This window comes from Acipenser ruthenus, chromosome 19, assembly GCF_902713425.1.
Source record: "Acipenser ruthenus chromosome 19, fAciRut3.2 maternal haplotype, whole genome shotgun sequence".
NCBI lineage: Eukaryota > Metazoa > Chordata > Actinopteri > Acipenseriformes > Acipenseridae > Acipenser > Acipenser ruthenus.
In genome coordinates, this window is record NC_081207.1 from 25,697,477 (window position 1) to 25,719,726 (window position 22,250).

At 38.4% G+C, this 22,250-nt stretch overlaps 2 protein-coding genes across 5 annotated transcripts; both read left to right on the forward strand.

The window, feature by feature from the left end:
• Positions 1–156: 156 nt before the first annotated feature.
• On the forward strand, positions 157–4,298 carry pabpn1l (PABPN1 like, cytoplasmic). 3 transcript variants are annotated; one of them, XR_004547880.3, is made up of 8 exons: positions 157–312; positions 472–618; positions 1,085–1,196; positions 1,688–1,755; positions 1,870–1,976; positions 2,215–2,302; positions 2,770–3,027; positions 3,842–4,298. XR_004547880.3 is itself a non-coding variant. In XM_034040385.3 (8 exons), the coding sequence occupies exons 2-7, from the start codon at positions 535–537 to the stop codon at positions 2,953–2,955; spliced, it is 645 nt and encodes a 214-aa protein (XP_033896276.1). In that variant the 5' UTR covers positions 157–312; positions 472–534; the 3' UTR covers positions 2,956–2,970; positions 3,842–4,298. The 3 variants fall into 3 exon arrangements, 2 of the variants coding, with proteins under 2 accessions (XP_033896276.1, XP_033896277.1); XM_034040385.3 differs by having other exon boundaries at positions 2,770–2,970; XM_034040386.3 differs by having other exon boundaries at positions 2,770–2,915.
• A 3,569-nt stretch (positions 4,299–7,867) lies between these two features.
• LOC117424478 (N-acetylgalactosamine-6-sulfatase) lies at positions 7,868–22,228 on the forward strand. 2 transcript variants are annotated; one of them, XR_009307797.1, is made up of 5 exons: positions 7,868–8,280; positions 8,684–8,830; positions 13,168–13,304; positions 16,632–16,753; positions 20,716–22,228. XR_009307797.1 is itself a non-coding variant. In XM_058992693.1 (3 exons), exons 1-3 carry the CDS (start codon positions 16,536–16,538, stop codon positions 21,647–21,649), a joined length of 363 nt encoding a protein of 120 aa, XP_058848676.1. In that variant the 5' UTR covers positions 15,648–16,535; the 3' UTR covers positions 21,650–22,228. The 2 variants fall into 2 exon arrangements, 1 of the variants encoding a protein (XP_058848676.1); XM_058992693.1 differs by lacking the exons at positions 7,868–8,280; positions 8,684–8,830; positions 13,168–13,304 and having other exon boundaries at positions 15,648–16,753; positions 20,716–20,833; positions 21,623–22,228.
• Positions 22,229–22,250: the final 22 nt, after the last annotated feature.

A 22,250-nucleotide genomic window follows, 5' to 3' on the forward strand; every position in this document is an offset into this window, starting at 1 on the left:
TTTATTTACTTATTTTTTGGTTATGAGAAATATGTTTATTTGTTTTATATTGTGTTCATCCTTTGTTGCTGTGGGGAGATTGACAGTGGAGTACTAATCTAAAAATGGTCTGTTCCGTGCAGAGGGTACTACTTTTTTTATGCCGAAGTCAAGTTAAACACATGTGTTAATGCAGGTGAAAGTGCAGCTGTCAACTTTAATTAAAAGACCCTGATGGCATTAAAAACTCAACCGGAGACTTGTCCTGCCCCTAATTTAATGGACAGGGCATCCTAGTTCCAATCGGGAGGTTAGCTGAAGCCCCAGGTTGAGGTAGAACTACTTCGAAATACTAAATCTCAAATAACTGTTGTGTATCATTTTTGAATTATATATTAGAATTATATGTTTTATTAACACATTGTAATTATTATAGACGCATTACAGCTCCAGATAACTATTTTATTTGAAAACGGGTTTTTATACACAAAGGGCCTTGTTGAAGAAACGCAGCCGGGACCTGGAGTAAGCGGGGTTTCAAGTCGGAGTCGTGATATGGCGGACGAAAGGCATTATGCTGACGAAGGGCTCGGTCTTCTGGAAGGGGAGTTTACGGGGGACCATAATGTTGAAGACCCCGTAAGTGATGATGATTTATTTTGCTGTACTTGTGTTTTTTTATTGTTAATGTTGTTAAAAACGGCGAAACCTTTACAATCCTTAGCGATACATTGACCAATAAGCACGTGTTGTGTTCACTCTGTACCGACTGGCTCTGCCGCAGTGTTTACATCATTCTTGTAAAATAATAAAATACTTAAAAAAATGTGTGTATAATATATATATATATATATAATTGTGTGTGTTTGCACTGCTAAAATGAAAACGAACCCGCAAACCATTGCCGTATACCGCCACCGCGTTCTGCAGTAACTTTCTTTTTTCACCTTCACCTGCCCAAATTCGCAGTATTAAAGATAAGAACAAATCTAAATTCGTCTGCAGACAACAGAAGCAAGCTCCGGGTCGGACGTTTAAACATAGGAAGGTTGAAAACAAGAAATCAAATCGGGAACTTTTATGTTTCTTTCTTTCTGCCCCACAGGAGTTGGAGGCCATCAAAGCTAGGGTTCGTGAAATGGAGGAAGAAGCAGAGAAACTGAAAGAAGTACAATATGAAACTGAGAAACATCTGATAATGAGCCCACAGGCAAGTGGTAAGTGATACACAGCCACTACCTGTCTAGATCCCAAACTACCAGCGCCGATGTGTTCACATAATACTTTGAATAGGATGCAAAACGCAGTTATGAAACGAGATAAGTCCAACTTGCCAATAGTTGTTGTTTAGCAGAGGGATACATGCCCTGATACCTCTAAAATATATAATGTGTTTTTTTTCCTCTTCCCCCTGATCACTCTGGTGGTAGACATTTTCCTCTGGCTATATAATTTGTTTAAAAGCTAGACACAAGCTGTTCTCAAAATAGGACACAGCAGTTTGTAGCCAAAACAAAGGATTTTTTTTTTTTTTTCTGTGAAGAAATGTTGATTTCGAATGCATCATGTTACATAAATATAGCTTGTGTTTAGATTTTTTTTCCCCCAAAGAGAATGTAATTTGGTACTTAATGGGTTAAGGTATATCTACAGGTATGTGATCTGTAAGAGGTCATTTCTCTTATGTATGGGTCTTTTTAAATTGTAGGTGTCTTCTACCCAATGACTGCTGAAGAGAAGGTGGATGCTGATAACAGATCGGTTTATGTGGGCAATGTGAGTATAGCAATAATCTAGCCTGGGTGAATGACGCAGGTTTGTTTTTGTTTGTTTGTTTTTTAAATATAGAATTACCAGAAAAACCTTTTAGATCATTTTATTTTATTTAAGGTGGATTATGGTTCGACTGCAGATGAGCTGGAAGTTCACTTCAACGGCTGTGGTCCAGTCAATCGTGTGACCATTCTGTGTGATAAATTCTCCGGACATCCTAAGGGGTGAGTGCACTGGACAGGAAATTACTTTGTTTATTGCACTGGATAGTATGATGTTTACAATCACTAACAAAGGTACACCTTGACACTTGGGCGGCTATCATTAGGTAAATGTAGTCAACAGTGACAAACATTTAGGCCAAAACTATTAACCGCCACAGTGAACAATGAGGGGGTGTTGCTAATGTGTTGATACACTTTGGACTGTAGTGCGTCTTAAGAGTTTGGCTCTTTCTTTCAGGTTTGCATACATTGAGTTTTCAGACCGGGACTCTGTGAAGACAGCCATGGCTTTGGATGAGACACTGTTTAGGGGTAGAATCATAAAGGTATGTTTTCAGGAATAATGTATCCAAAACATATTGTGCAAGAGAGATATTAAAGGGAATTGCCTCTAGCCATTTTCAGCAAACTTTACTTCTTTGGCATAGATCACATAATGGATGTTTTGTAGTGGAAGCTGTTTTTTATTCTTTATTCCTAGCCATCCTAAAAAATGTTTTTTATATAAAAGCGAGCTTAATGCCAACAGCGTGCCAACATTCCTAGTTTGTCAACTTTTAATTGTAAGGGTTCTTATCATTCTAATAAAACAAGCCCACTAGTGACAGTTTTTGAAGTCCGTTTTTACTTGTGGAAACAATTTACTCAGCCCATTGTTCTGTGTGAATACATTTTCAAATATCTCAAACATGGTCAGCAGCTCACTAATGGCTTACTTTTTTTCTTACTTCTCCTTCCCATGACGAGATCCTGTTTGCTTTTAAGTTTTAATTAGTCAGGGTTTGTCTTGCAGGTGCTCCCAAAAAGGACCAACATGCCTGGGATCAGTTCGACGGACCGGGGGAGTCAAAGGGGCGGGCGCCTGAGGGGGCGGGGCTTCCGCTCCTCCAGATACAACAGCAGCGGCTACCAGCCCAGACAGCGGGGCCGCTCCTTCAGGTCAGCATTGCCACAATCGGGGGCTCGGGTGTCCACATGAGGAAAAAGGACACAGGTAAATCCTGCAGGTCCTGACCAACTTTTAAAGAAGTCTTTCAAAGTCCTTCGCAAGGTGATAACCCCAATTTGCAAAACAGTTTTTAGCAATTTCTTGTGTTACGAGCTTTGTAACTGATCTTTTGGGCATGTGCAAGAAAACATAATTGCTGAAATTGCTATGCAACAGGAGTGTTCTTGTCCACCCTTTTACTATATTTTTACAACATTTGAGGCATATACAGTAAACTTGTGACCAGCTTGCCATTCAGACACTGGTGGCAATCTCCCTCCGTTACGACCAGCTCCCCAAGACAATTTTATTGTCCCCTTTTCTGGCCATTCAAATTCCACTGCATTAGTGAACATGTAACAGTGTAGTTTAGAATACATTGAAGTAATCTCATTACAGTTGGCAGCCTAATGTTAACTGTTTTGACTAGTAAAACAAATACAACGGATGTTTGTGTATTTACATCAAATTGGCAGGTTAAGCTAGAATCTCCTTATACAAAGGCAGAATTAGAATTTTGGGTTGCTGTATCATCCCTTTGGCAGTACAATAGTGTGGGATGTAAGGATGCTAATCAATTGGAGAATGATAAAACCTGCATTCCTTTTTACTGTGTGACCAAGGTGTAATTTGCTTAACTTCCTTGTGTCTTGGTCCAACCTCAATAGTTCAAAGTGACAATAAATTACATATCCATTTGTTTATACAGGGTTACCTGGAGGATCCATATTAGTGACTGAAGTGCTACTATAGAATTTCAATTCATTGCTGAAGTTACATTGATAAAGCAAATCAATTTTCTAGGGCTATCTTTACAAAGAGAAAGTGCTGTACTAGTAATGTGTATATCATTTATAATTTTGGTTTGTCATTTTAGGGGAGGTGGAAGAATCCCAACTTGGTATTCTCCTTATTAAGTAAATGGAAACTAAAATGGAGAGATGTGGATGTGAAGATCACATTGCTATGAAGTTCATTTGTTACTGTGTTGTACATTTTCAAAACTACTGTATGTGAGGTGTTAGTCTTTTGGCATGTCTGCAGGAGCAAGTCTACCACAATCTCTAACCTGTTTCTTAGCAGCATAGCACTCCTTTTCTGTAGATCACTGTATAATCGTATGTCATCGTATTGTACATATACAATATCTTTTTTTTGGGGGGGGGGTCAAACTGGTACCAGAGTAGCCAACGCTGGTTTAAATATGCTTCTGTACTGTAATGAATTGTGGTTGTATGAGATATGTTTTGTCGTTTTGTATATTACATATTAAAGGCTTTGTTTTATTACAAAAATTGTAACTTTCTGTAATAAAATATACATATAGTGAACAATTGTTTTTACTTCAGAATTCTGTTTATGGAGAACACGATATATTTTTGTTTTAAAACGCAGTGCCTTAATTTGCTACCATACTAGAAACTATATCATCCTTTTTTTCTTTTAAATTGATAGGTGGTGACGGGCTACTATTGCATCTTACTGGGATGTTTCTTTGTTTGTGTCTAGTCATAGAGGTAACCTATGTACAGATTGCATTATTAATTTGAGATGCACATTTTTTTTTTTTTTAGCAAAGTTTTTTGGGACCAGATTGTTTCCATGTCTGAGAAAAGTACTTGATAATTCAGTACACTGTCAGTCCCTTTCAATATGGAGACATTAGTCTGTTAGGACAAATTTCCTTTTGGCGGTCATAATATAAAAGATTTTGCTGCAATTAACCTGTGCTATTGTTAAAGGATATCTTCAGCTGACACAACAATCCTGTATATATTTAACTGTGACCCAATAAAACCATACTGGTCCATTATTTAAAAATGAAAGACCTTGGTTAATGGAGATTTACTGCGGTGCTCACTTATTCAGTTAATAGGCTGTGTTTGTGGTTTATATTGAACTGCATATTTCATTCTTCATGAAAGCAAACAAGGCAACAACTGAGACTCCAGTCAAGTTGTTATCAGTGTCCTAGCAATCAATCTGTAAACTTGCACAGTAGGGACAGGTATAAAGTTGGTTCGCTTTGTGAGTCTACACACAATAGACAAATAATATACTGTACAGAAAACGTCAACGAAGCACAATTAAATTAGGCTATGTACAAAGCAGACGATTAGAGGAAATAATGGAAGTCTGAGATCGTTTCGTCGGCATACTTTCACCATCATGGCTAAAACCATGTTATCAAATGTCCTGGATATGAGAAATCAAAAACAATCAGAACAGACACAATTGCACTGGTATATAACTTGAATAATAAATACTGAACTTATTTGTCCCAAAGATTACATTTAAAAATTTTGACGGTAAAGTGCTGGCATTGTTGATGCGCGACCAAACGCATCGCATAAGATTTGAGGCTGGAAATGGCACATGGGAACAGCAAGATGTCTTGACATGCATTGTTAAAGTTTTAGGAAACATGAGATCTTTTCCTCCCCCACATCCACGGAGGTGTGCACAGTGTAGTGGAACTTTAGCTCATTCTCCGTGGGGATGCTCCGGATGTACAGAGGATACTTCTGTTAGCATTGTGGTCTGTAGCATATTGTGATTACATGTGCAATACATAACAGCACTGGTACAATGGTGAAGAAGTTAATAAAAGTTAGTGAGTATTGTGTCTTGATGTGACCCAGATGCAAAGAAATGCACAGAGTCATTTCCTTCAAATATTGGTTTCTTTTATTTATGCAGTTTAATTCCGGAAACAAAACGAGAACGCTCAAAGCAAAACAGTACAGAGCACATCCATAGGCGCTGCACGGACCAAAACTTAAGTTCAAAACAAAAGCATAACAAGACAAAATATGTTAGCAATACTGTAGGTATGATCCTCTAGGACTCAACTCAGCTTCAGCGTGGGTAAGAAGAGTTAAGAAGAGTTAAAGTGTGCTGAATGCACCTTGATTTAAGCACGCCACTCAAATGTCCCTTTTCACATGATTTCCCTTCCGTCTCCACTGAGCAAATTGCAATGGATTTTAAGTTTATTCAAAGCAGTTGAATTCTAATCTGCAGTTGTATATAAAGCTGTACATCAAAGATATTGAGCAATGGCTCGGCTCCAAACATTATTATTATGGTTATGGATGACGTAAGTAGAATTTTATTATATATATATATATATATATATATATATATATATATATATATATATATTTTTTTTTTACGTCTGAAATTTAAGAAGTTACTTGGAATAGCATAAAATAAGGAAATCTTGTAACCTAGAAACGTGCTGCCCCGTAGTTCGCATCAGTAATGTCCCTCATTAAAGATTTATGTAAACTCGTTGGCGGTGCAGACAATTCAAATATAACATTTTATCCTAGTCCTAACTCACAAAAGTTGAGTCTCGGCTTACCCTGTTGGAAGCAATGTACAGAACTTGTAGTGCGCTTTTTTCAACTGGGCAGGCTTGCTCAAGAGACTTATGCAACTGTCAATCTAAACCCTCACCCTCAGTGCTTATTCCAAAGTGATTGTTGCTGGCTATCAGTAATACTGCAGTAAATGAGTGGCCCAATCCCAACCTCACCAGGATTACGGTAAAATTGCTCCTTCAGCATACATATGGATCACAAATGCTTCAGATTTTCTGGTTACAGTGACTACTGCTCTGGCGGTGGGACCGGATGGCTGCAGATGAAATGCTCTTTCCCAATTTCTACTCAGCAAATCCTCTTTGCTCTCCATGTGAGGAATCGTGTGGTTGACATGTCAGTGTAAAATACAAATACACAATTTGAATATCAGATACCTGCCACACTCAAAGAGATGACCACACAGCTTAGTTTGCCCAGTGCATTCACAATGTATGGCTGTGTGGTCCAGTGGTTAAAGAAAGGGGCTTGTAACCAGGAGGTCCCCGGTTCAAATCCCACCTCAGCCACTGACTCATTGTGTGATCCTGAGCAAGTTACTTAACCTCCTTGTGCTCTGTTTTTCGGGTGAGACGTAATTGTAAGTAACTCAGCAGCCAATGCATCGTTCACACACTCTAGTCTTTGTAAGTCGCCTTGGATAAAGTTGTCTGCTAAATAAACAAATAATAATAATGGCTAGCACATTGTCTTCTTTCTAGTTTCCTGGTTCAAACAACAACAAATATTCCATTACTCTAACCAGCTTCACTACAGCAAGCCTTATAAAGCTACTGAATAGTGAGGAAACAAACACCTTTCAAATGCAAAAAATTGTAAATCTAGGTACAAGTGGGCTATTTTATTGAGTTTCTTTTTCACAGACAGTAAGTTTTTTTTTACAGCAGTTTAGCAATATGGGTAATCAGGGACCAGTAACTAATTAAATTGTGACTGTGGTCTTTTGAAATCCTTTTTCTCACATTTCAATGAATAATTAAAAAAATGTAAACCCTATCTGCAAGGGGGGTAGTGGAAATACTCATTATGCTAATAAGGATAATGCCATATTGAAATATGCTAATAAGACCTAATTTGGGAATTTGAATAAACTCAGTATTTAAATTTAGATCTGCCATTGGGGTTCTTTCTTTTTTTTCTAATTAATATTTAAGCAAATAAGACTCATGATATCTGTTTGATGCATGCCAGTTAATGGATCTTAAATTTACAGTATTCAAATATTTTAAGTCTCCCTGAATCCTTAATAAAACCTACATGATCAACCTAGGTTTTAGACTCCTGGTGGTACAAAATCGTGATTATTGAGTCAGGTATCAGTTTCATTTAAAATTTCAACCAGTTTTTGATTGACCTAAAATTTTTACATAGCAAGTTTCTTGTTTTTACCTCAGAAAGAACCTGCAAAAGCTGCTGTATCCTGTATGTATTGTTCAGCATTATCTCGTCTTTTTTTATATTTGTATTCACACATCACTGTTCATAATTCAACTGGGGAGTACATTTCTCAACTTGCACTTGTGTGGGGATAGAAAAAGAGCATTTTTGCAGGAGGGAGCATAATCTGGATACACTACACAGTTAAGAGAAATAAAGAGAAATTATCTCTGGAACACTCTTGAGTGAAAGTTGAGAAATGTATTCCTCAGGTGACGTATGATAGTTTGAATAAAAATATTTAAAGAGTCGGGATTATGTTGAAAAAAAATATTGTTACAGTACAGACAACACAGGATACGGCAAAGGTATCTATGCTATAAGAAGAATAAAAACAACTACTGACAAAAGAGATATGAGTGTTCCATCACAGTATTCTAACAGTGACATGTCTTTCTAGCGTACCCCCCAGCAGATCGTGGGAGGGATCCCAAAGGAGGAGATTCTCGTTTCAGAAGAAAGCTGGCTACATCAGTAAGATCATTGGTAAATGGTAAGCTTTTTTTATGCTAATAAAAGGTTAGATCTAGGAGAGATCTAATGCTCATAGCCTGCACAGTGCAGGAGGCAGAAGGAAATATAATAGGACACATCAATCTCCAATGTTCCATTATACTGTTCCATTTTACACTGGTTTATAATTCCTTAATGTCTGTTCATTGACTGTTGTTTTCAATTTTGTGGTGGTTTTGTGATGTAGACTAGCTACTGTGTGCTTGGTGCTAAAATGAGACCACCAGGCTCATTTCCCTCGTAACCTGTTAGATTTAAAGACAGGCCTCCAGAGATGAAAGGCTGGCGTATTATTTATTGGCATCACATGGCACTTGGCACCCAACTTGAAATGACTGTGAGCTTGAATATGTAAATATTGCTAATTTTCATAATCTCTTCAGGCACCTGGGGCACAGGCTGCAGTACCTCCCCCTGCAGCACGGCTTTGACAAGTGGTTCGGTTCTCCAAACTGTCACTTTGGCCCCTACAGCAGCAAAGAGGAAACCCCAAACATCCCAGTGTACAACAACTCCGAAATGGTGGGAAGGTATGTTAGCAAAGAATATCCCTTGAAAATGAAAACCTGATTGATGTGTTGTGCATATAGCATTGTATCATTACTGTATTTGGTTTAAGAAACAATGTTTCTAATTAAGCAAAAGACTGGATTTTAAAGCTGTTATTTATTGCACCTTGAAGTTTTTAGCTGAGAAAATCTAACTGAGAAACAATAAATGATGTGCAATAAAGGGATTCCTTGTATTCTATGGAAAATGTGCCTAATTAGAATCCATCGTGCAAGTTTGGTAATAACACCATGCAATTGTCAAATAATGTATACAAAATGGTAAAATCTCTACAAAATATATACGTGTTCCAAACTGTAGTGTAAAGAAAAGCAAAGAACCAAAGCATATTCAACAGAAGAAAATTGTATCAATCAGAGTATTGCCAGTGCTAATAATATAAAAAAAAAGCATTTTCACACAAGACACTTTAAGAGATTGGTAACACTGAGGATGTGTGTGTCCCTAAATTACTGTTATATACTGTATGTGATGAACAGACATCAAGGAATTATATGCCAGTGTAAAATGGAACAGTATGGTGGGACATTGGAGATTGATGTGTCCTATTATATTTCCTTCTGCCTCCTGTACTCAGTGCAGACTATGAGCATTAGATCTCTCCTAGGTCTTTCACCTCTTAGTAAATGACCACCATGCGCCCATGTATCCTTGATTGCTATTGACCTCTGTCAAGAAGAAAGTCACATAATAAGACAGTGTTAATGTGGTTCGTCCAGCAAGTACACTGTAGAGTGTATGGTCCAAACGCTGGTCCAAATGGACCTGTAATCCGATCCATGTTCTCATAATGAAGTGCATGCTGATTGGAGCTGTAGAAAGCAAACGTGAATATCATAATTATGAATGTGTAAAGCATTTACTGTTGTCTTGGTATGTTTTAGCAAAAGGTTTATTTTCTGATTTTTCACTGACATGTAAGGATCACCTATACAGTATAAAGACAAGACAAAGCATTTTTAGTATGGTACAGATTATGATTACTACTATGAACAAATCATGTATTTCAAGTTTACTGTACTGTGATTTAAGATGGACTCTAGATGAGCCTGTAAAAGAGCATTTAGTCCATATTGTGTTGTACTTCAAGCTAGTTTAGATAATTTTACAGGGTCTCCAAAAAAAATTATAAACACACCTGTCCAGTCCTTATTATAAGCACCACCTGCCAACAATTATTATATACCCTCTTGCATATTTCAAATACCGGTACTACCACCATTCACACCTATGCCAGGCTGATGTCTAATGCACCTTCCCCCAAATGGGACCATTAAGAGATACAATTTACCATATGGGGGCCCACATTACCCAGGGATAAAACTGTACAAATCCAAACTCATTGGATCATTGCAGACATGGAAAAAGACTTGTTTGTCTTTGAATTGGTTAAGTTTCCAAAGTATCCCTAAATAAACAGTAGTCAAATAAGAAAGTTGTGCAGTGAGTCCCCAAAATGTCCCCAAAAGGGGGGATATAGGGGGTCTTCCATGCAAAAGTTTGAAACCGTTATGATGCAATCATACAGTGGGGCCTCGAGACTGCCAGTCTCAGAAAACAAATAACATCCCACCACAGGCCACCCAAAAGAACAGCCCGTCACGCCTGTCCTATTGGAACCTTTTCAAGTCGAAAGGGTTTTTTATTTATGCTGAAATATATATTTTTTTTATCCGCTAAGCCAGTACGTTCTGCAAATTGCTTTTAATTGTATTATCGGTAGCCCTGACACCAGCTTGCGCTGCAGGAGGATTTTCCAGGGCTGGGTGCCTCACTGAGTCAGTGGGTGAATTAAGCCCTACCCCCAGGCAGATATCTCTCGGGTGTGCTCGGAGCTGATAGCGATTTAGAATTGGATGAGGAGGAGGAGAAGGGAGGGGGGGTGAAAGTCTTAAGCATTTAATCTGTTTGTGTGTTTGCCGAGACTGGATAGAGCTGTAATAAGGGGCTGCTGTAGCTAAATATGCCATGCACAGAATGGACTAGGGTAGAACACAGTACATCAATGCAGAAGGTTGCAGATGTAATGACTAGGTCCCTCTAGTTAAGGAATAACATCTGCCATTCTCTCATTTGCTGTGATATCATTGTATTCTCATCTCACAGTTGCTTCCAAAATCTACACATTTATGGAAGGCAACCAAAATGTACCTTAAGTGTGCATTAAGGGTAATTGCCTCATTTGGACATTTTAACTACTATTTAATAATTATCACTGCTCCCTTATCCTTGAGTAGTTTTAAAACTCCATTCTTAATATGTTTTCTTCACTTTGAAAACTCACTTTATGTTGGTCTGCTCATATTGGAGTCTCCATGCTTTCATTACTAGAGTTCTTTTCCAGTTCGAACCCCATTTAACCCGTGCAGTCCCAGCCTGGTTTACTGTGGGCTAGGTGAATGTCACAGTTGAATATCTCCTCTGTGCTGCACACTTTGTCTGGCGCAGTGAGAACTGAGGAACTTTAATAGTGTAGACTAACCTGAAGGAAAGAGCTGCTGTATTGTGTATAGTACTTTCAGAATGTACTTAAAGTTAAGAAAGCTTATTAGAAATTAATTGAAAGGGAACAACTCAAAACATTCATTTAACTTCAGATTTCAGCAGAGCCAATTACATGATTACTTCAATTCCAGAACTTGGTTCACATGCATTCTAACTAGGTTCCTTCAGGTGAGGTAACAGGGTTTGACACTCTTTCTAGTCCTGCACCCAGTCTTGGGGTTCAGGTACATTATTGAAATGACCAGGTAGGTACAAGAGATTGGAATGTGTGGTTTGCATTCCCCTGGTAAGAATAGGAAGGCGGGGTTGCTATCGCCCCAAAGCCAGCGTCACAATCCCTTTTGTTGGGTTTATCTCCTGAGAGACACAGTCAGAATGAATTAGACAGGGATAGCGGGTCTCCTCCTTGTGATAACTTCCTAAAAGGTTTATTCAAAAATAAAAAAATAAACTCGAAAAAAGAAGCATCCTGAAATGTATTTTCATGATTTCAAATGTTTCATTTTTTAGGAAGGGTGGGTGGGTGGGGGTGTTAGTATCTTGTAGTCGGCTTTATTAAATTTCCTCTTTGATTTTATTATTTCTTTTACCCCTATTTAAAAAGCTGTAAAGCGCAGATAAAGGAATGCGTTGCAGGTCCCTTTCATAGTTGCGCAATGGCTGGAGGAGAAAAAGGATTCATTTGCATCTGGCTGGTGGTGTGCTGGCTGCCGATAGAGCCATGTCTGTTGGGCGCAGATAGGGCTATCTGATTGTGCGAGCACCGCTTCCCTCAAAGGGTTGCTCAGGAGAGAATGGAATGAAAGATCAAGGATGACAGCGAAAAAATGCCATTTTATCTGAAAATAGTTCAAAGTTTATAAATAAAAAAAGCTTTCTCCAGGGCTGGGGAACTGTGATAAAAACCAACTACAGTTCCATTTCTTTTTCTTTTTTTTCTTTTTTTTTTTTTTTTAAATTTACAGAGACATTTGTGTGGTTTATAATAAACCTGGGAGCGAAGATTATAGAGAAGACTGGTTAAAAACATAATCAAGACACTGGATTAAGAAAAAAAGACTGCTCTTGTGTTGGATATTTTTTTAAAGCTGCAGTTTAATATAATAATTTCTAGTACTACATTACTACTTTCCTAGTTTTGCCTTGAACTTTAAGAAAACAGACTTTTTTGATTTCCTGGTTTGTTTACAACCTCCCATTGGGATTTGATCACGATTATTCAAGATCAAGTGAAACCACTGTATATGATTAAAGGTTTATCCAGTGGTGCAGAAGAGGAATGCTACTTTATCAATGCTGTACAGCATGCGACAGGGATATTGGTGAAGGCTTCGTACATACAGACATAAGTATGCGTCCCACTTGAGAGTTTGACATAACTGCTCATGCTATTGTGATAAAACTTGATCAGGGTATTCTTTAGCATTACTTATTGAGTGTATCAAAATCTGCAGATACAAAGAGGTGGCTGTAGGTTACACACATATTTTTGATTGATTTAAGTCATGTTCATCTATTATTATTATTTGTTTATTTAGCAGACGCCTTTATCCAAGGCGACTTACAGAGACTAGGGTGTGTGAACTAGGCATCAGCTGCAGAGTCACTTACAACTACGTCTCACCCGAAAGACGGAGCACAAGGAGGTTAAGTGACTTGCTCAGGGTCACACAATGAGTCAGTGTTTTGTAGCTCCAGTTTTGTAGCTGTGACCATTTGTTATATACTTGTTGTTATATATTAGTAGTAGTAGTAGTAGTAGTACAATTATGATTGTTATTATTCATTGTAGGTGAGCTACCAGCTGGGGAGTGTGATGGACCTGTTCACCACCAGCCTGTCTCTAGCTGGACTGCAGCCTCCAACTGACAGGGAACTTGATGGCCTGGACCTGACCCACGTCCTTCTGGAGAACCGCATCATTGAGCGGTGAGTCCCTGGACTGGAACTGTCCATGCTGACCTGGGGCTTTGTTCAATAGGGTGGACACACACCCAGGGGGTCTGTATTAATGATCTGAACTGAAGATCCTGATACACCGCCCCCCCCAGGGGTGGTTTATTGATCCTTTTATTAACATCCCTAAATACACCTGATAAAGCAGGTTTATGTTTTAGGCCATGTTTTAAGGATCCAGCACTGTGATCATTAGCACTCTTCATTGACTGAGACAGATTATTGTTATAAAGGAAAATATGCATGTTGCCCTCAGACTGTGTCATTGACTGTGCAAAGGAAACTTGGTGTGAAACACGGCGACCACCCCCATAGAAAAAGGTTTTCTGCACAGTGCAAAATGAAATAAAGAGGGGACGTCTGGTCAGGGTTATTTTAATAAACCTATCAGGTTATCTGAGGGGCTCTACAAGGCACACTATTGGACACGGAGCAGCTCATGGGAGGGGTTTAAGAAGGTGAGATTGTCTTCTCTGTTTGTGTGTATGGTACCAAACTGATACTGGTGATTGTGAGGGGCTATTTTCTTTTCTTTTTTCTAGAAAGGGTATATCACATTGATCTACTTTTTACAGAACTGATTGGCTGAGATACTGAAGGCCATATATATTTGATCTGTTTGTCTTCTCATTGTGACGAAACCATATAGATGTGCATTTGTTAGGATGTGCTATTTTACATGCTTTTGGATGTTGAATAATTGTTGTACTAACTGACCCCAATAATGTCTTTCTGTCCTTGCTGTGGAGATATAAATGTTACTAATCTACTGTGTTTCATAAATGCTGTCTCTGCCCGTTCCATTATCACTTGCATTGTGGGTTATGTGGATAATGCAAGACTGGCTGTTGTCTAAATTTACTGCAAGTGCTAGACACACTTCACATGTAAAATCCCAAGGTAATTTGTAGCTGAGCTGTATTGCCAGGAAATAACAAATGTCTGATTTAAATTTTTTTATTTACAGTTCTTACAGCCTCGATAGTGCCTTTTAATTAAACCACAGATGCATAGGGTTTGTAAATGGACTGTTTAGGTGTATAACAGCAATATGTGGTCTGCTTGCTTTAGTTTTGTTATTAAAATCATACTGCGATTGGATAGATGTTGATATTATTAATGGTTCTGTAATACTTACCAGCTACTGGTTAATAGGATTTTTTCAAAAACATTAGATTTCCAGGACAGGGTAGGATTTGCCTTCATTTTTAACATCATATTGACTTTTTTTTCCGGATAATAAAGACATATTGGCTTCATACTCAGTACACAGCAGTATCCTGAGATTCCATAGATGAAGTCCCATTTCTGTTGTTTTCTTTTGTGTATTCCCCCATTGTGGAGGTAATTGGTATGGTTTTAGTTTCTGATTGGTTTTAGTTTTGAGAGAAACGTAATTACCAAAGAATTAAGTAGTTCCAAAAAAGCATTTGCAAGTGCATCTTTTGCAGTAAATAGAAATACGTTGTGTAGATTACTGATCTGCTAGAAAGCAGTCTATGCAGTCTCCTTATCAACATCACAGCTCAGAATGCAAAGTTAATGCTTCAAATGTGTATTTTCAGAAAATAAGGTGAGGCTTACTATCTTTTTTCCCCTTTAAATGCAGGATTGTTTTTTACGCCCAGTTATCCGTGTAAATTGCCCTGTCTTAGAGGGCTCCCGAATCAATAAAGCCATTCTTTATCAGTTGATGTGAGCTGGAGTGGAACTTCACAAATAATGACGTTTGATTGCCTATGCGGTACCTGGATGGTGGAGAACTTGGAATTGGCTTTCGAAAAAGAAAAAAAGTCTCTTTCTCTTAATCACCATCTTTCCAGACAGTTAACACATTAGAGGTTGATTGCTACCCAGCTTAGCAGAAAGTGATTTAGGAACAGGGAGTGGGGTGGAGGTACAGTTTGGATTGTGAAATTATTGTAAAAACTGTGGTAAAGCATAGTAAAAGCATAAACTGCAACATCTTCTCCATGGTAAATTGTCCTAAGTAATCAGGAAGTTTTGGAAAATGTCATATCCTATTGCATATAAGATTATGGGCTTTTATATTGGCGTGAGGTGAGTTTTCATGGTGCAGATGGACACATGGCCAATTTTCACCCGCCGGTAGAACTCAGCAGCAAGCCTGACTCTGATTTGTTCGGTCAACAGAGTGATGGAAGTTTGAGCAACTTTCCTCAAGACCTGTTTTCCCGAAATCCGTTCTTCAGTTCTAGTTACCTTCCATAGATATGTGTGAAAAAGACTAGATCAGACAAAGGGTCTTTATATAAGTAACAACCAGCACTACCTAGCGATCTGCCACTTCGATCATGATTCCTTTTGTTTGTTGGCAATATACTGTTGTGCACTAGGTGGTGCTGGTGCTTACTAATATAATACATATCGCAGACCACATGAGCTAGAGAACAATTCCTTAACTCATGGTCAGAGAACTTCAATGCATACTTACAGTATCTGAGTAACTGCAATAAGGTAAGAGGACAATGAAAGTAAAAACAATATGTAATATGAAGCTATTTAATCTTTAAGAAACTTCAACGTTGCCCTTTTTTTCAATTACCTTGATAATTAAAGATTGTTTAAGTAATATATTTAACATGACACAGCATATTGCTTGCTCAGTTTCGTGTTCTGCGTGTCCGGTCTCTCCCAGAGGCTGCGTGTCTGCAGTCCTCCAGCTGAACACTCAGTTAATATTAGCAGTGTTTTCCACATTAGTACCCTGGTGACGATGGCTGAAGTGTATTCAACCCTTCTGATCGAAGGCAGCCTAATCCCTTAGAGTCGGCAGGATAGGAGTTTGTTCTTTACAGTAGGGCTGTGCAGCATACAGGAGAAAGGATGGGCTCGGGTGTTTGGGTTCTGTCAGATATGCATGCAGCTGCCCAGTCCTGGGAAGTGAGCCCTGCGGGACAGGAGGTAAGGAAGAAGAGTCTTTAAAAAATTGCTCTTTGCCAGCCTTATTTGGTACGCACATGCTTTTTGTCCTGATTCAAGTAGGTGGAGCAAAGGGAGGCTGTTGAATAAGGATCTCTTCCACCAGCACTCTTCAACACAAGTTCTTAATTGTTTCCCTGGGGGGTAGGTTTGTTGCATACCTCCAGCAACTGGCAATAACTCAGTACTAGTCGTATTGTACTAACATGTAATTCATTTAGGTAATCTCAGAGTTTTGGTTCTTCACATATTTATACAATAATGCTGTCCTCTTACAAGCTAATGCAGTGCCCGCGGCATTTCCTATTTCATTTTATTTCAATTTTATTCTGTAATAAAATTCTTCACTTCGTACAGGGGATCGATTTCTGTCCCGGGCAGCGCATACCTGTAGTAACAAGCCACAAGCAAGAAGAACACACCCAGCAGCCAATCATCTTCCACTTAGGACGGGACCTGGGGGAGAAATACCCAATTAGGTAAGAGAGGTCCAGCGAAGAAAACAAGAATTCCATTAAGGTTAGGCAGTACACCATTGCAAAAGAATATCTAGTATTGTCCAACCAGATAAGGAAAGGAATGCTACTGTAAATACACAAGACAGTATCAAGTCAGGTTTGAGTATATCATGAGGTCAAAATCAGATGAGGGAATTTCATGGTATGACCAGGTAATAAATCCTATCAATTAGCATTACACATTAATACCAGTAATGGTTTAAGTCAGATATTACTCAAACATTTGATTGTTCAATCCCTTGGTGGGTAAGATGAGCAGTTTAGTCTCTGTCTCAAGTTCTCGGTATCTCTTTTTGATAATTGTATGGGAGCTTTGTGATGACTGTCCCCAGACAGCCTTGTGACCTGGAAGAATTTAAACTCCAGAGCTGACAGGCTTTTGCATTAACCCACAGCGCCACCAAACATCTGATTAGAATTCTGTGAGGCTTCCTTTTTGACAGTTATTTATACAATGCAGTTATCTCTGTAGTCTGTGGTTCTAAAGTGGGGATGAGCGAATCAATGGGAATAATGCTGATCTATTTTCCTGGAGGAGCTTGTCAGAGGAATTGAAATCAATTCTCTCAATCAGACCCTGGCTTATTTAGTGATTGCGAGTGACTGTCCAAGATGAACGACTTTGAGTCATTTCTTCAGCAACTGAGAAACAAACAAAATAAAAAATTATGCAGCTTTGTTGGTGCTGGCCACTCTGTGTTTAATACTGTACTGCTGAATTTGCAAGAATTGGGTTTGTTTCACCATGTACTCAGGTCTTTTAAACTATTCATACAGTTGATTTGCTGCATTTTTCATACTATACCAGCTTCAATATAATACATACACAGAACCTTGCCATCCTATACTGCTTCATTGTTAATATATAAGCTACAAAAATCCAACTATAAATTGTTTCTATTCATAACAAAACTTGATTTTGTCCATTGGAAAAAGGTTGATGAAGAGAATACCAGAAAATGACTGAGATTATTATTATTTATTTGTTAGCAGACGCCCTTATTCAGGGCGACTTACAATTGTTACAAGACATCACATTATTTTTACATACAATTACCCATTTATACAGTTGGGTTTTTACTGGAGCAATCTAGGTAAAGTATCTTGCTCAAGGGTACAGCAGCAGTGTCCCCCACCTGAGATTGAACACACGACCCTCAGGTCAAGAGTCCAGAGCCCTAACCACTACTCCACACTGCTGCCCTATGGTGTTAATGTTTTCAATTTGCTTTGTAAGGAAATTCTAAAAGGTGCCTCAAGTATTTTTTTAATAAGGTGATGTCAACCCTACCGATATTGAGAATAAAGCATGGTTTGTTTCAGGTGTGTTACTTGTTGTGCCTTAGTTGGCGAAACTGGCACTCTTGATTGAAAGATCCTCAAAAGTCTATCATTAAATATTCTGGTTATTTTTTAATCAACCCATACCCTTCTGCTCCCTCCTCCTTTATTTTGTAGAAACAGTCAATGGTTTTGATGGAGTGGTAAATTACCTGCATCCCTTGGGGGGGTGGGGGGAGTGAGGTGGAGGTATGCACCCGTCTGCTCAGCTGCTTCTCTCAGCAGGGGTGACCGCAAGGTCATGTTACTTCAAACCCATTTTCCCAAGTCCCACCTGAGCTAATTTACTGCAAGCCCCTGGTGGCTCATCCATTAACCAGCCCGCTGTCACATTGTTCACGCTCCGCTCACTGTCAAACCTGCTGCTAATAGGGACACACAGGCCTGCCAGCTACCTGGCAAGTCAGCAGCAATTTCTCATTGTCTACTCTGAAGGTGTCCAGTGCTGGTTCCTAGGGTTAGTAGATGTGCACCCAAGAAAACCATGTCCCCAAACACTGAAATTCTCTGCCCAAATCTATTCAATTTTAAAATCAGAACCATGCCTTATGCTTGATTATTGTCATTTTATATTTAAAGAAATCCATATATTATTAAAAAATATACATTTTAAACAAGAAATGGCACTAAAATAATATAATGTTTTTCATCCCTAACTAATTATATAGTACAACTTCTCTTAATATCAAAAGGCAGTATAATTAATTCCTATATTGCTATCAATCCCCAAATGGCATAATACTGTAGGTAATAAGTTTTCATTTTGCTTTCATTAAAATTGCTAAGGCTTTTTTTTCTGGGTATAGTGCATTCTCCAGTCACACACACACTGCCAGATGCTAATGCACACTGAAGCCTCATCTGCTGCAGACAAGCGTTTTACCCGCAATCAGTAGCCTTCACCAAGTCATTGAATCGCTTAATTTCCAGGAGAGAAAGAGAGAGAGTTAAAGGCCAGAGCTCCATTCTCTCTATTTGTGATGTGTGTGTGTGTGTAATCAGTCACGTTGCACACCTGATCTGAAATGTACTCCCTGCACTCCCTTTGGGTGTTATACATTAAAAATCACTAGATCGCTTTTGTATTTTTTTATTTTTCCTACCTCTTTACAATTTCTATAGTGGAGCAGAGGCTTTCGAATAATTTCACAGATTTGTTTTTACAGGAAACCAAAAGCTCAATAAATAAATAAAACAAGCAACGGTCCCGACCTTGGACTGGAGAGTAAGTTGAAGTGGGTTATTAGTGTGTGATTTCTAATTTACCTTGTTGTTCTACATTCCTTGGTGTCTGTTTACTACTTTATTTATCGGAAAGCCAACCTTCACTGTCCACATTCCCCAAAAATGGTTTTAATTGATATGACACACCGCCCCCTCGCCTCCCGCCAGCCCTGGAAAACTGTTAAAAAGGGAATCGCCTCCAAAGTGTGTGTTTTTTTTTTTACACTGCTGAAGGCTCTAGCTGAAACATTTGTCTACTAGACTTTGTCTCTTTTATAATCTATGTCTGTGATTGAGTGTTTTTGAAGTTATAGATGACCACCCTACTGTACAGTGTCCTAATTCGGGTTAACACATTATCGATACCAGGTAACCCAATACAGTGATTGCTACTCCACTGGTACTGTAACTGGTTGACAAAGAGTTAAAAAAAATAATAAGGAAAAATAACCTAAAAAAACAGTGTTACAGCAGTAAATGGATGTGTGAAGAGGGTAAGTAGGTGCTATTGCGAGGTGTAAATTCAGTGGTTCCCAGGAGAACTGGAGTTTATTCAGAGGTGTGAGGTGGACAGTGCCTTGGGTTATTACACTAATTGACACTTCACCTCACACATGCACACCCCTCTCCTAGGAGGCCAATCAGAGCTTGAGGTGTGGGGGTGTGGGCAGACACAGGTTCTGCCAGTATTCACATTATTATTCAGAGTAATTGCTCTGCTGTGATTTCTCTTTTTGAACCCCTCCACCCAACTTAAACCTACAGGTCCTGTTGAGTGAAGCGCAAGTGTAACACATGTCAGCACTGCATTTTGCCAAATAAATCGAATAAAGGTAATAAATCTCAGAGGTGCTCACTAGTGTCTTTAACACATAATTGAGAACACACAGTGAACCATCTGCTGCAATGATCATTTGGGATTCTTCTTATGTTGCTTTAGTTGGTTTTATGTAAAGATAATGTAAGACAGAGCAACCTTTTTTGGATATATGAGCCATACCAGTGACCAGGGAGTTTTTTTTTTAACAAGCCATAACAAAACACAAAAATCTTCTGTATTGTTTTTGTATTTTAACTAATCAAAAGAGCCATACTGTGGAGCTCAGTTAACTTTAAATGGCTCAGGAGCCATGAGTTAGACATCAGTAGTGTAGGGTAACTGTTACAGACCCTGCTTTCAGGAACACAAATTATGACAAAACAATGAATCCTGATTGATTTTCGTTGCTTTGTTGCCAGAGAGCTCTTGTGTGACCACAGCACTTACAAGGCAACACGTGAGCGACAAATGCCACTGCTGTTTGTCCAGCAGCGACAGTTTGCCTTAACTTTCCTAGTATGTTTCCTTGCTGTTCCAGTGTCAGCAGTGCTGAGTACCAGGCTGTGCTGAAGCAGATCTCCCCAGCGGTGGAGAAGCACAGGAAGGAGCTGGTTCCAGGAATGCCACAGCTCAACATGTGTGACCTGGCAGTAATGGTAAGAACATTAAGATTGAGTCTTCCAGAAAGAGCGTAAAACAAATGGTTGCACTTATCAAACCTCCCAAGTGAAAATATTTGATCAGGAACTGACTGGGCTGAACATAATGAATGTAATGTCTAATATCAGGCAGTTTGTGTTCATTTTTATTTTGTTTGTACATTGTATGGTCGCATTCAATACATACTGTACTCTGTAGTACTGTATAGTACAAACATAATTTTGATCAATCGCGAATGGTAGACAAGAATTTCTACTGTATTGAACTTGAAGTATAGAAACAATTGCCCTTGCTCAGATAAATGCATTTTATTACAGCGTAACACTGCCCCCAAGTGTCTCTTTATTTTAAAACCCTTCCAAAGTGATGGCGAAGGGACATTCATCCTAGTAAAAACAAGGTTCTTGAAACCGATTATGTCATGCATAAAGACCATGTAAACTTTGTGTTTAAAGTGGTTTTAAACTTTCATCAATGACTGCTTTCACAAAATATGGCATGTTTGTGTTCTGTAACTTTCTTTCTCTCGCTTTATGCATATAACTCTGTAAACCAGCTTGTAAAATAGTGGTAGAAACAAAGTTTATACACAGTGGCACAGTGAGAATTGTTTCTTTATATTTATGAACCAAGGTGTATGATATTTTGCCTGTAAAAGCTATGATCTTCAAGATTTTCTACCTGGTGTACTGTAAGCATTTTTTGTATTCTTATGTACAATACTAGAATGACAACTGAATGGATTTTTAATTTTTGATTTGTATATCTTATATATTTTTTTATAGCTGGATAATTACCGTATCAACTTCTAACATAAAAAAGCAGCATGTTCTCCTTGTCCAGAGATCATTGACATTTGGTAAATTACTGTTTCATATTTTAGCATAATAAATAATTCAGTGTGCCCCCTACATTGTCTACTAATTCCTAATATTTGTGCGTTTCGTCAAAATCTTCCAGAAGTTTCAAAATCATACTTGTTACAGCTAATTTGATACTTTCTGTACATGTTTTGTGTGAAATGTATTTAATATGTGTACATGTTCATTAGGCAACTAAAACGTTTTTCACCAACCCACTGCTTTCTGGACTTCATCACTCAATGGCTGGCACTGTCTTGGCATTGTGGCAAAAGGTGCTTGGGTTTGTTTCATAGTTTTTGAACAATTTATACAAGCTGTGAATAAAGACTATACGTTCTGAAACGTCTGCAATATGTCAATATGTTATGTACTGTGTTTACTTGTGTATTGTTTCCCCAAATGTTATCCATTTACTAACTGACAGTATTTTTTTTTTTTTAATTGTACAGTAATGTTTGTAATCCCACTGAACCATGCTATGTAATAGGCGTCTACAGTAATATGTTGTATCATTTTATGTGTTTGCCATTGTAGTCCAGTGAGTTAATTG